The sequence below is a fragment of the Corythoichthys intestinalis genome, chromosome 21 (genome assembly GCF_030265065.1).
Source record: "Corythoichthys intestinalis isolate RoL2023-P3 chromosome 21, ASM3026506v1, whole genome shotgun sequence".
NCBI lineage: Eukaryota > Metazoa > Chordata > Actinopteri > Syngnathiformes > Syngnathidae > Corythoichthys > Corythoichthys intestinalis.
The window spans coordinates 6,740,083-6,755,276 of record NC_080415.1 but is presented as its reverse complement, the minus strand read 5'-3'; the positions used below and the strand labels follow the sequence as shown (position 1 = coordinate 6,755,276).

The 15,194-nt window shown below is 39.0% G+C and overlaps 1 protein-coding gene across 4 annotated transcripts in view; it reads left to right on the top strand.

Annotated features, from left to right (window-relative positions):
- The first annotated feature begins 1,015 nt into the window (after positions 1-1,015).
- Positions 1,016-15,194, top strand: part of exoc6 (exocyst complex component 6) — a 116,213-nt gene continuing 102,034 nt past the window's right edge. For 2 of the 4 annotated variants that reach the window (XM_057825481.1, XM_057825480.1), the window contains exons 1-2: positions 1,016-1,167; positions 10,269-10,440. In XM_057825481.1, the coding sequence (XP_057681464.1) occupies positions 1,028-1,167; positions 10,269-10,440 (312 nt within the window). In that variant the 5' untranslated portion in view covers positions 1,016-1,027. Of the gene's footprint in view, positions 1,168-4,443; positions 4,566-10,268; positions 10,441-15,194 lie in introns of those variants that run through there. The other 2 variants (XM_057825483.1, XM_057825482.1) reach the window with 1 other exon arrangement.

Sequence of the window (15,194 nt, the reverse complement as noted above, 5' to 3'; positions counted from 1 at the left end):
TGACTGCCGGAATATGTTAGTTTCTTCATTCATATTCAAATGAAAAAATGTTTTTGGCTAAATACAATATAAAAAGTATGCAATAAAGAATTGGTGGTAATTGAGGTTGTCTAGCAGGGTCGTGCAGAGACCGATGGCGGGGCAGGTGCTCATAGATCAAAAGGGGCACATGACCAAGTATTTAATACACCTTACAACAACATAACTTCAATTTGAACAAACTTTACAGTATGATTGGCTGTGACTGTGACAGACTTTAGTTGGGAGGGGGGAATATCGAATAGAAATCAACACTGTCATCAACACTCTCTGGCTGTGACTCATTCAGTCTTTGCCTGTTTTCTTCCTTCAACCACTTCCAACTTCCTTCCTCAACTTGCTGCATCTGAGAACAAACCACACTAGATGGTCACCATCAGCACAGTTTTTTCAAAACTATTATTTCATTATTATCCATTGTTGACAGGTCTAGCACCTAACAATTAATAAAGTAATGATATAAAATGTTACAAAACAATGACATTGTAATTGGGTTTATAATTGTTATATTTTATCCCCGAATATCCTTGCAAACTGTGTGGTTCTTACCAATTGTTCTATCTACCCAGCTGATGAAGGTTCCACTGCCTTTAGCAGCCTCAGCGGCTTAGCGGCACGCAGACGGCTTTAAAAAAAAAAGCATTTATTTTTTTAAGGTGTTTTCGGTGTTCAAGTAAAGTACTCGGTGGCGTGCTTGCACAGTTGGCTAGGACACACATACGCACCCTCTGCCCCCCGCAAGTGCTTGTTGCCTAATAAATTTGTGATCCACTATATACTGAATAAAGTTTGATGAGAATAATCATTACTTGGGAAGTTTTATAGGACTCAAAGTTCAATGAATCACAAGGCTCTTTTTCCTGTTGACCATTTTCTGCTGACTTTAGAAGGTGACATGGAGTTCACCACAAATTCTAACTCAAACACACTTCCCCATGCATGTTGCTGACATTCTGTAATCCTGCACCATGAAAACTTCATTTAAGAAATGAACAGTAAAAGGATTTATGCTGCTTTACCTGTCCCTCCTAATCAAAGAATAGAGGGAAGCAAAGAGAAGGAGAATGTTTTTGGAAATATTTTTGCAGAATTGGAATCTTTGGATCTTCCTCTGGGAGCCACATTAAGGTAATTTAACCCTCTTATGCATGAATTATGATTTTTTTGGTAGCATTTTTTATTTAATTATTCAATTTTGCTGGGCTTAACAACATGTTTTTGGACACAGTCAAGTAAATTATTAATTTTGACTTCCACTGGTGTGTCCGTGCTAAGAAATAGTGACCATGTCAAAACATGGCAATCCCTGCAAAAATGTCATTTTACATGAAAAAATGAATTTGGCACTCAAATCTCACTGTCTTTAATCATTTAATAGTTATTTCATCCAAATCAATGCATCAGAGAACACCCACTTTTTTCAGTAATTCTGGTTGGGTTTGAGATCACAACCAGAGTTGATGATCATGGCTAGCTTGCCTGTGCTAGCTAGTACATGTTGACAGCATTGTAAGCCTATGGCTATGGATAGCATGCAAGTATGCTGCAAATATCTGCAGCTCCTTTTGGTTGTGACATCAACGTCTGTTAGGAGATTTTGTTAGTAGGCGGGGCAAAGGCATCTGAGAAAGAAAGTCTTGCATTATTATGCCTTTAACGGCACTTTTTTTTTTTTTTTTTTGATTGATTTGTGTCCAAAATATGGTCTGCTATCATTTTAAAGTCACTTGTTGCAGCATTTCATAGTTAACCTTTATAGGAGAAGTGACTATTTTTGGTCATTAAAAAAAAGTCACTTGAATTATCAGTTATTATTACACTGCTGGCCAAAAGTATTGGCACCCTTGCAATTCTGTCAGATAATGCTCAATTTCTCCCAGAAAAACATTGCAATTACAAATGCTTTGGTAGTAATATCTTCATTTATTTTGCTTGCAATGAAAAAACACAAAGGAGAATGATTTTTTTTTTTTTTTTTTTTAAAGATAATTATCATTTTACACAAAACTCCAAAAATGGGCCAGACAAAAGTATTGGCACCCTCAGCATTATACTTGGTAGCACAACCTTTAGACAAAGTAATTGCGAACAACCGCCTCTGGTATCCATCAATGAGTATTTTACAATGCTCTGCTGGAATTTTAGACCATTCTTCTTTGGCCAACTGCTCCAGGTCTCTGAGATTTGAAGGGTGCCTTCTCCAAACTGCCATTTTCAGATCTCTCCACAGGTGTTCTATTGGGTCCACGTCTGCACTCATTGATGGCCACTTTAGAAGTCTCCAGTGTTTTCTCGCGAACCATTTTCTAGTGCTTTTTGAAGTGTGTTTTGGATCATTGTCCTGCTGGAAGAACCAAGACCTCTGAGGGTGACCCAGCTTTCTCACAGTGGGCCCTACATTATGCTGCAAAATTTGTTGTTAGTCTTCAGACTTCATAATACCATGCACACGGTCAAGCAGTCCAGTGCCAGAGGCAGCAAAGCAACTACAAAACATCAGGGAACCTCCGCCATGTTTGACTGTGGGACCATGTTCTTTTCTTTGAAGGCCTTGTCTTTTTCCCCTGTAAACTTTATGTTGATGCTCTTTTTCAATAAGATTTACTTCTGTCTCATCTGACCAGAGAACATTCTTCCAAAACGTTTTTGGTTTTCTCAGGTAGGTTTTGGCAAACTCCAGCCAGGCTTTTTAATGTCTCTGGGTCAGAAGTGGGGTCTTCCTGGGTATCCTACCATAGAGTCCCTTTTAATTCATATGCCGACGGATAGTAAAGGGTTGACACTGTTGTGCCCTCGGACTGCGGGACAGCTTGAACTTGTTTGGATGTTAGTCGAGGTTCTTTATCCACCATCCGCATAATCTTTTGTTGAAATCTCTCGTCAATTTTTCTTGTCAGCCCTCATCTAGGGAGGTTAGCCACACTGCCATAGGCTTTACACTTATTGATGACACTGTGCACAGTACACACAGGAACATTTGGTCTTTGGAGATGGACTTATAGAGTTGAGATTGCCCATGCTTCCGCACAATTTTGCTTCTCAAGTCCTCAGACAGTTCTTTGGTCTTCATTCTTTTCTCCATGCTCAATGTGGTACACTCAAGGACACAGGACAGAGGTTGAGTCAACTTTAATCCATTTTAACTGGCTGCAAATGTTTAGTTAATGCCACCACCTGTTAGGTGCCACAGGTAACAGATGCTGTTAATTACACAAATTAGAGCATCACATGATATTTCAAAGGGTGCCAATACTTTGTCCGGCCAATTTTTGGATTTTGTGTAAAATGATAATGATTTACCCCCCCCCCCCCCCCCCATTCTTTTTAGTGTGTTTTCATTGCAAGCAAAATAAATGAAGATATTATTACCAAAGCATTTTTAATAGCAATCATTTTCTGGGAGAAATTGAGCATTATTGCAGGGGGTGCCAATACATTTGGCCAGCTGTGTAAATGATTTATAAAAAAAAAAATCATTAATCTTGATTATATCTTTACATTATTTTATATATTGTTAAATAAATTGAATGAATAAATGAATGAAGGAAAGAAGTAAGGAACGAAGGAATACAATGTTAATTACAAACTATATTGAATAAATTAAAATGAATAAAAACAGAAATACACTCTGGTTATGGTCCCAACTAGTAACACTTTGAATTTTCATTTCATGCCAGTGGCAGCCAATGAGTTAAATTTGTGCCTTATAACGGTTAGAAATAAACAGTCATAATTCAAATATGAAAGGGTTACGTTTTCAAGTAATAAATACATTAAAGACAAATATTCTACGACAAGATGTGTTGATGGAAAGATATTAGGACTGGAGAAATGTGACAACCAAATACATTAACACAATGACCACAATAATTGATCTCTGTTTTTGTTTTATCATCATTTACAATAATTACCGACACCAATCTAATCAATATCAACACCCAACAAATTCTCCTGTAATTTTCAGATACAAAAAAGTGAAACGTATGTTTGTTGCGTTTCATAACACACTGTACTTTACACAAAGCCTTAACATAATGAACTTCAAAAATGCACTGAAACTTGTCAGTTTATTAGAATTTATTTTATAAGACCCTGGCAATTTTATTTTAATTTCTTTTTTTATTATTGTCATACTCTGCATTCTATAGCATGCACTGCTCCAAATGTGTCATAAGAAGTATAAAGACGTTGTAGCCAAATTGTTTGTATATATGGTTCTATTTTGTACATTTGTGATTGTTTAATTAAAAAAAAAAAAAATCTATGAATCATAATGCTCCATGACCCCGCCCCGGTTCAATATTTTATTTCCGGGTAGAGTCTGTTGCACCCGAATTAAACACGGAGCTGGCGCGCCCTCTGCCGGCCATTACGTCTCCTTACGCTCCTACAGCTGCAGTGATAGACAGCCATAATGCACACATAATCATGGCGGAGAATGAAACACTGGAGTGTATAACGGAACACGAGCGGATTCTCCAGGAAATAGAGAGTACGGATACGGCTTGCGTCGGTCCCACGCTTCGGTAAGAACATCTGTTTTCCGACAGAACCGATTTAGTTTATAGTGTCAGTGAATGTTTCTCCCATCTACAGTATATGCCTTTTGTTCGTCAGATCGTTTAGCTATCCTACCAAGGGGTAAGCTAATGTTAGCAATTTTAAACCATGTTATAAAAAATATCAGGAACTTGCTGGTGCATTAACTAACAGGTTGATTTAGAAGAGTATTTTGGGTAGATATGTACGTGGTTAAGAATAGTGCTACCACGTTTACATTTGCACAATTTGATATTGACTGTTGACCTGTCAAAATGCAAACCTGAATTGTAGGTGTGGCTTTCGGGTTTGTAATCATTTTAATGTTCTTAGCTAATAGTTCAAACGATTACCTTTCTTACCTTGCTAGAAAATCCAGCATAGGGTAGAGTCTGTACCAAAACGCAACCGTTAAGCAAGGTGATGCTGGATTTGTGGTGTTATGGTTTTGGTCTAGTAAGGTGATGCTGGATTTGTTGTGTTTTGGTAATGGTATTACTAGTAAAGACGGTATCATATGTAGGATTTTTTAGCAGGTTGAAATTAGGAGCATTTTGCTTCATGGTTGTTAATCAGGTTATATCTGTTTCAGGGGTGACCAAACCTTTTTCTCTGAGGGTCGCTTTCGGAAAAACGATTACAAAAAAAATGTTAAACACACAATCAGAATTTAAAAAAAAAAAAAAAATAAAATAAAAAAAAAATTAAATGTGTTTACTTTTAAGTATTATTTCATTGAATGTGATAGACACAGTGATACAGTGGGGCAAATAAGTATTTAGTCAACCACCAATTGTGCAAGTTCTCCTACTTGAAAAGATAAGAGAGGCCTGTAATTGTCAACATGGGTAAACCTCAACCATGAGAGACATAATGTGGGAAAAAAAAAAAAAACAGAAAATCACATGTTTGATTTTTAAAAAAACTTATTTCCAAATTAGAGTGGAAAATAAGTATTTGGTCACCTACAAACAAGCAAGATTTCTGGCTGTCAAATAGGTCTAACTTCTTCTAACGAGGTCTGACGAGGCTCCACTCGTTACCTGTATTAATGGCACCTGTTTTAACTCATAATCTGTATAAACAATCTCAATCAGTCACACTCCAAAATCCACTATGGCCAAGACCAAAGAGCTGTCGAAGGACACCAGAGACAAAATTGTAGACTTGCACCAGGCTGGGAAGACTGAATCTGCAATAGGTAAAACGCTTGGTGTAAAGAAATCAACTGTAGGAGCAATTATTAGAAAATGGAAGACATATAAGACCACTGATAATCTCTCTCGATATGGGGCTTGTCTTACGAAATTTAAGGGTTCGCGTTGAGTCAGCAACAAGCACACTTTTGCTCAATAGACAATGTTTATTGATGATTATTGCAGTTATTGAGTACAGTCCCACACAAAGGCAAGCAAACAAATATCAAAACAAGCATAACATGTAATAACGATAACGCTAGATCTAGATTGTCACTTCTAGTATCCCCACGCTACCGTCTAAGCACAAATATTCCTCTAGTAATGCAAAAGAACTCTTACCGTGACAAAAGGGCGGCGAGCCAACGCCCCGATCAGAGTCAGAAGAGGAAGCCAAGCGATTCGTACGTCATCCTTTGGCGGACTCTGATCGGGGCGTTGGCTCTCCGCCCTTTTGTCACGGTAAGAGTTCTTGAAGATGAGTTGAATTTGACACCCAAAGTACTACAGTGCGGTCTAAACCTGTTTTGTTTAGATGCATACAGGCAGAACGTACTAAAAAATGCCTCAAGAAAATACTTAAATGTAGTTATATCAAATAAGGACGGTTTAAATACGCTATGTGACTAATGTGGTCAACTGCTTCAAAGCTAACACAAAAAAACACAATGGTTAAATGTAGGATAAGGGTAATGTAGGGTAATACATGCAAAAAGTATTTTTGAGGCAATGAAAAGGTACTAAAAAACTAAATAAAAACAAAAATAGTGAGAACTCGCCGCTTCTAACCGATGTGCGCATGCGTGCGGATGCTTGCGCAAGCGCGCTGAGCATTGTGTAGACGTTTCGCCGCGTAGTAAGGAATGGCCGAACACCGGAACCTATTTTCTTCACACCCTTCTCACCTTTTTAACCCCTGACCCATTTTGATGGCTGTATGTTATATGTGAGAGTCCTGCTATAACCATGTGAAGAGTCCTGCTTTGGCCTGGAAAAGGTCTAATTGTGACATAGGTGAGTTAATAAATTAAACATAATGAACAACCACAATGGGAGTATATAAACTTCGACATTAAAACTGTTCAGACAATTAGGACTATTCTCTTTGTCTAAGCAGTTATACAGGACAGGTTTAAAAGAAAAAAAAACTCACTCAGTTTCACTGCTTGTTTTTCTATTTGCACATACTGTACTCTGACAGCCATTCCATCTTAAAAGAACCCGCATTTCTTTTTTACTTTGGCTTGATGAGTGTAGTATAGCTGCCCGTTCCTTTCGCCACGATAAGTGGTTAGCATTTGCGTCTCAAGTAACTTCACTGCACTGTTGTTGGCTAGCTAACCTGCAAGGCGCCTGTGGGCTGCGTAGCGTAAGTGAAGTGAACTGTGTCACATTATTGGCTAGACACCTGTTGCTCATTGAGTTGCGTTACAAAATGGTACAGAAAACAATCTTGTTAGTGTAATTGACTAGATTACATCAGTTCTAGAATTAGATATTAATTGCTGTATTGGCCCGAATATAAGACGGCTCTGATTATAAGACGATCCCCTCTTTTTCAAGACTCAAGTTTGAAAAAAGACTTTTTGAACACCAAATTAATTTTTATACAGAAAATAATTACAGTACATCTGAAACCCATGATTATAACAATATATTTGAGAGAAAAAGCATGTTATTTTGCCTCATTCAAATCTTAATTTTTGAACATTTAAATATGTAAACTAAAGTGCAATCACATTCGTAAATGGATGGCTTCTGGTTTTTGAAATTTAAATAAGCCAATCTATTGTGATAAAACAACACAATTGCAATAACTGCATTAACCATCAAAGTGAGGTCTAACTGTAACAGTAGTCTTGAAACAAATCTGAATAAGGAAAAACATTGCAATAAAAAAGTGCAAACTGGTTAAACTTGAGAGTAGCTGAGATCTGTCATGACAGAACTTACTCCTAAAGTTCAGCAATCGCTTCAAAGATATCTGGCGCCATCTAGCGTCGTGAACGGGTATAATGTCTAGACCGCGAATATAAGACAACCCCTACTTTTTCAGTCTTATTTCAATGCAAAAAACACTGTCTTATATTTGGGCCAATACGGTAATACTGTAGTGCTTGCAAAAATTGGCAGCGGAATGTTGCTTCCGTAAATCAGCACAGGGGTCTAGTTCACTTTTCACTCTTTATTTTTCTTCGCACCCACCCAGGTCATGCACCTCACAACTGTACACAATCGTGGTGTGGTAACCCACCAATGAGAGCGTCGCATTGCCGTTTCGAACGCAGCAATAAAAGCATCTCGCTGGCTTATGGAACGCAACAATGGGAGCGTCGCGTTGCCGAATTGAACGCACCAATTGGAGTGTTGCGTTGCAGCGCCGACAGTAGTCCTAGTGACACTACAATACATTTCCGTTGAATTTCATTTTGTGCGTTGCATTGATTTTCTTGTGCGCCGAGTTTGTGCAAGCAGTGTGCGATTGCACACGCGCGCAGCTTAGAGGGAATACTGGGTGTGACAAAGTATCGAAATGGTGATAAATCGTGGTGCTTTGTATCCCAAAAGGTTAAATGTTCGCTCATGCCAAGAATAGAGATATCGTTTTAAAAAGGGGTCAATGTTTTTTTTTTTTTTTTTTAAAAGGACCAAACAAGTTGCTACTAAAATCTTCTGCCATAATAGTGTCTCTGTTAGCTCTAATATTGATGGCGCTCGACGCCCAGTCCATTAAGACTGGGAAGGGCGAAAGAAAGTTCGTTCATTCAAAACCAGAGGATTCACAGTCACTCTTTACAATTTTCGGGGCATTTATAGGTCACCTTTCTGTTGAGTTTCAGTCACTTCTGTTAAGTTTCAGTCACTGCCTATTCATCCTGCCTATACATCCATAAAATGCCCACATATCAACACGAAGTGACTGAAAATCAACAGGTAATGCCTTGAAATGGCCCATATTTACCTCATTACCTGGCACTAGCTGCCACTGACGGCCATAGAAGTGGGATGGGTTCATTTGCTGCCACCCTCCCAGTTCAAATTGATTGGGCGTCTACTAGGGATAACCTTACAGCAGAAGGATGAAGATAGCTTGTTTTTCTGTTTACTAGTTGTTTTGTAGAATATCTTAGAATGATTTCCTGACTAATGTATCAATAATCGTTCTATCGCCATATCGTGAGATCATCGTTATCGTGAGCTTTGTATCGCCTTTTATCGTTTTGTGTGGTACTAAGAGGTTCCCACCCTATGTATTAATTGATATTTTTAGAGATCAACTGATATAGGTTTTTCAGGACCGATTATTAGTAGTTAAAGGGGCCGATTACTGATTTTTAGAGATGATATTCATTTGCAGTAAAAGTGTAAAAAATTGGCGTGAAAAAAGTTGAATAATGCAAAAATGGAACTTTATTGAAATGCCTAAAGCATGTTTATTGAATCACACAAATAGAAAATAATAGCTCCAGAAGTGCCTGAATTTCCTAGACTTAGAAACACTTCATTTAACAGTCACTAGATGGCGCTGTAACGCCATAATTTTAATGATGATCGTCAGCTCTTGCCTCAAGATTGTAGTAGTAGCCAAAGGCATCTTTTTTTTTTTTTTTTTTTTTTTTTTTTTTTTGGTAACATGCCTCCGTTTTAAATTGAGTAAAGTGTTAAATTGGACTTTTTGTACAATTCCTTCATTGTGCTTTTAATTTAGATACACTTTTATTGATTATGTGGCATTGACAGAGGGAAGTCCTCAAAATCAACAATAGAAAGTTATAAAGAGTATTTTTCTTTTGGTAATGGGTTTAAATTGTTTACAATATCTGCTATTCTTTGTTTGTCTCTTGTCCAAGCACTAATCAGTAATCCTGTTCAAACACAGTTTACCCCTTTAGTTCTGTATTCGTTCCCTCTATCCGATCAATCTCGCCCACCCATGACCAGAGCAGACGCGTGGCACGGCATATTTCCTGGTGGTGGCTGCCCCAGTTATGGGCCCCGCTGTCGGAGGTGGGTTCAGCAGTGGGTTGAGTGGAATGGCGGGTGGTGGTGCGAACCCTCTGCCACACTTTGGAAGACTGTTCAAAATGTTTCAGTGGGCCCAGGGGCGGTTCTAGGATTTTTCCTGAAACGTGGGCTAAAAAGGGGCCACATGTTATCTTCAGGGGCCAACTGCCATCTTTGTTCAGTGTTTGTTTGGGTCAACTAGGCAATACGCAGATTATCCTGCATGTGGCGGTAAAAATCTTTGAGAGAGGGTCATTGATGCCGGCAAAAGTCGATTATTAAATTTGTTGTTGCAGCCTTAATTAATAATGTTTTTTTTTATTTTTTATTTTTAAATTAGGTGTTATAATTCATTATTGTTTTCGGCCTTGCTTCCCTCTTTTTCGGATTTGGGTTTCGACCAAGAATTTTAATATTAGTGCATTTCTAGGATATATTGACTGTTGTTCTTTTAACCATGTTTCTCCTCACTGTAATTTTCTCTGCTAGATCAATTTACGATGACCAGCCAAATGCCCACATGCGCTTCATGGAGAAGCTGGATGCCCGGATAAGGAATCATGACCGGGAGATTGAGAAGATGTGTAATTTCCACCACCAAGGTTTCGTGGATGCGATCACAGAGCTCCTCAAAGTCCGCATGGATGCAGAGAAACTCATGGTAATAAAACTATTCAGATTCTGTTGGCCTAAACTAATGTCAAGAGAAGCTTTTACAGAGTCTCTGACATTAAAGGTGGTGCTTGAGGTCACTGTGTCGGGTCAGTATGCACCTCACAGACGCTGGCCTCAGTACATATTTTATAAGTAGTATAAATACATTTTTGTAGAAATACAGGATTAATTAAAAAAAAAAAAAAAAAATAATAAAAATAAAATTCATAAAATTTTGATTTTCATCCCGCTGAATTTTCCGAAATAATTCATGCTCTAATACAGTGGTCCCCAACCTTTTTTGCACCACAGACCGATGTGATGTGGGCCTTTTTTTCACGGACCGGCAATGTGTAAGAGACAATTACTGTAAAGATAAAATAACAAGATGGGGCAGTACCGGGAATATGTAACCATATGCTGAATCAACCTTTTTTTGAACAACAGGCTCTCCTAAAACCTGATGGCAAATATCTTTGATCGCAGACATAATGAATTCTTCTCTAGTCGTGAAAGGTTTCTTAGCTTTAGCAATACGGTTCGGCACAAGGTATGATGCTCTCAGTGCATTCGCTTTTGTTGTTTCGTTTGCTAGCTTTTAGCAACATATTTTGCAGAATTGACTTAGTTGTATGCTCCTCTTCTTGCTTGGCAGTGGCCTTTTCCCAGTAAAAGTCCACTGTCCAAAGACGTCTGTTTTTCAGTCATCTTCGCTAATGTGTGGGCTTAGTATTTCCGGGAACAAATCTGATGCACCTACATCATTATCGAGGACACACGCACATGTGTGGGGTGGCGTGGCTCGGTGGTAGAGTAGTTGTCCCCCAAACCCAGAGGTTGTGGGTTCAATTCTCCGCCCTGATGAACACGCCTAAGTGTCCTTGAGCAAGATACTGAACCCCACGTTGCTCCAGTAGGTGGATGGTGAGATAGTGTAAAGCGCTTTGAGCGCCTTGAAAGGTGGAAAAGCGCTATATAAGTGTAACACCATTTACATAGATATAAAAAATAGATGCTAACTCCAATGGATGTCAATGACGACTTCCTATTCAGTTTTATTATTATTCCTGTTGACTAAACCGAGCAAATCGACCGGAAATACCCCGTGTTGAGGTGTGCCGCCCGCAGCACACAGCCAACAGCAGCTAACGTTACTGTTTACATTGACTGAGGGCTGCTATAGGTGTGCAAACACCCCAGCAATGGCGGCCATCCACTAGAGGGTGTCGTACAAAAATCTCTTCTCGGATAAATCATATGTCAAGAGGCAAAGGTGAGATTGCAGTTGTTAACAAATTATTTATTATTTCTCTGTGGCCCGGTAGCAAATGTGCCACGGACCGGTACCGGTCCCCGGCCCGGTGGTCGGAGTTGGTTCTAGTACACACCATGTCACCAAGCAGCAAAGTGACCACTACACCCTTTAAATAGACTACACGTGTGCACATTCTGTGACACACCTCAGAGTCTGATATAAATTATGGCCCGATGACTTCGGGGCATCATGGGACAGTCAGGGCACCTGCAGTCCTCTGATGCATGCCTGACACTGCCACCGCAGGGCTCAAGAGTGTGAGTACTGTATTATTGTCAGTGTGTAAGAGTAAAAAAATGAATGTTCCTGAGAGTCTTTGTAATGCTCCTACAATTTGTTGTTTGAAAGACACCCCTTTTTATTACAATTGACTTTCGTGCCCATCATTTTGAAGTACTTCGAGGAAAATAATCGAAGGAGGTGCTCAGAATTTCCCAAATGTGATACACAAACAAATGTGAATGCAAACTCTCACGCTGAAAAACAAGACACATTAACTCTGCCTCCATGTGCGACAGGCAGACCGTATTCGAAAGCTTGCTACTATGAGCTAAAATAAGAGTTCACTGATGATCAGAATGGGCATAATCAACTCTTAAAAAGACACATACTCTAGGAAATAGCCAAATTCAACCAGTACTTTATTTTCCAAAACTGTGCAACTACACGTACACACTCTCTGTTTCCTCTTGGTTTGCCAGCCAATCACAACTCGTCGTTTAGTTGCATGCCTCCTAGAACGTTGGAAATGACAAAACATTACAACAACCGAACTGCCGTTTTGCAAGTGTGACAATATTCAGATTTTTTTCAAGTCTCACCATAGGAAACCCTGCGCAACACTATTTTTAGGCGCGCCAAGTTTAGTCACTGGAGTAAAACTGTGTTTGGTAATAAATGCCCACAGTAGTATCTTAACATTGTGCAATGCAGCTAGGTAAATGTATGTTTTCTGACTATATATTTTCACCCTTAGAAAATTACATTTTTTCCCAAATCAAGTTGTCAAATATTACATTAAAGCAGTACTTTTCAAATAGTGAGGCGGGCCACCCCAGGGGGGCTCAGAGCGATGCTTGGGGTGGCGCATGTGACATTGGGCAACATACTTTTTTGCCATACTAGAATTAAGTGTAATTGCACATCCACTGAGTGGGTTGCAGTGGCGCTGTCATTTTCAGCATGTATTTTTGAACCAAACAAGATCACACAGCAAAGAGCATGGAGATATGAAAAGCTAAGACGAAGAAATATGACGAAGCGTATGTAGCATTTGGCTTTTGGCTTTGACTTTGACCAGTCTGGTTACTTTGTCTATAAATGTTCGCAGCAGACAGCAGGAATTCTTTTTTTTTTCTCAGCGAAAACGTGCCGAATATTACCACAATTGTCCCGCTTATTCAGTGTTACATCAGTAAACCAGCGACCACTGTCAGCATCACATAAGGTGGCATACAAATTTGCTCAATTTAAAATAACCCAACACCACAGCAAAGGAGCTGATACTGCCTGCAGCAAAAATAAAAACTGTCTCTCTGTCCAATGACACTGTCGTGTTTGTTCTATTAATTTTTGTTTTTTTCAGTCTAAAATAGTTTGGCATATTGTCCTCTCGAGTTAATGTTGCTAATCAATTAGAATTTATGAGTATTCATTGAAATTTTTTTTTTTCAGTATATCAAACGGTCAAAAAAGGTATCTTGACACACTTTTACACTTTTTTTTCTTCTTCAATATCAAAAAGGACACAATCTTATGCAGAGGTGTACTTATAATAATAAGAATTTCATAGACAAATGATACTAGAGTATATTTACAGTGGCAGCAGAGAGTTTGGGAGTGGCGCGGAATGTTTATGTCTTGTGTAACAGAAAATAATTGAGAAGCACTGCATTAAAGGTAGAAAACATTTTCAACTCGGTCTCAATTCTTACATCATAAAAAGACCTGAGGTAGGTGGTAACACATTACATTTACTTAATAACTTTTACTTGAGTAGATATGTGAAAAAGAAACGCTAGTCTTACTTCCACGATTATTATATAACTAATGTATTACATTTTACTTTTATTTTCTCCATCGATGCCCACAGTGTCTCCACCAGTTTCACCAATGAGATTCAGCTATCGATTATTTTAGTAGTCGATTAATCGATCAACTAGTTAGTTGTTTAGGAACATTTAATGCGTTGCAGAATAAATTTTATGAGATGTAAAATAAAGGCTTGCTAAGATTTTCAAAAGAGTATTAAATGCAAATACAAAATAGAATTCCTGGGTGTTTCCTCAAACTATGCAGAATTGCACTTTCATTTAAAAATAAATAAAAATGCCCGAGCTTAGCCTCAAACGGTATAAAATAAAAAAATAAATGAGGATCTAAGTACAACAAAAGAACAATTTGCTAACTTGCACAGCAAAAGTCCGCAAGCTTAAAGGGCATATGACACCAAAAAGCATGTTTATTTCATTATTCATGCGGTGTTTTATGCTCCTGAATGAAATGGACCGCTTGGATGTGTGTGGAAGCGATTGTTTTATATATTAAATTTTTTAATCCCGCGCCATGAAAATGAGTGACTTCCGGCTTCAGTTTCGGGTTAAGGACGAATGCGAATGTTACGTCACCCGGGTCAGGATCTCACAATACAGCATTGCTTTATAGCAGGGGTGCCCAATCCCGGTCCTTAAGAGCCCCTATCCAGCTTGTTTTCCGTGTCTCCCTCCTTTAATACACCTGAATCAAATGACCAGCTCATCAGCAAGCTCTGCAGCAGCCTGATAACAATCCTGATTAGTTGATTCAGGTGTGTTAGAAGAGCAAGACATGGAAAACAAGCTGGATAGGGGCTCTCGAGGACCAGGATTGGGCACCACTGCTTTATAGCATGCAGATGGACTGCGGATTCAGCTGATTTTCCGGATTAATTAGTTTATCTCTCGCATCACGCCAGCCAAACGGCTGCAGAAAATTGTTGCCGCACCAGGGAGAGGCGTGTGAGCCTTTTTGGTTTTCAAAAGGTTCCCGTTCACCGCGGATATTGACCAAAACAAGCCGTACTACTGTGGGACCATTGGACTTACGAGGAAGTGAGTAAACATCGTATTTTGTATTTTGTCAAATACTGGGATCATGGCACACGTTTTAATTCGGAGGCGGCTTGCATTTTGTGGCTGATTGTCCACCGAGAATATCACTCAGCCGACGACCGGCGGCTTGTTTGCACACACCCCTCTATACTCGGCTTATTGCCCTCTTCGTGTGCTCGGTGTTCTGTCAAATTTTCAACCCCATCAGAAATTACAACTTGATGTTAAAAATGGCCGCAAATACAGCGATCACAAAGTAAACACTACAAACTGTCTTTAAATAAAGGACTATTTACTTACTTTTGATCAAGGACCGACATGTAGAAAAGTTTTCCTCAGACAGATCCTGCCATGTTA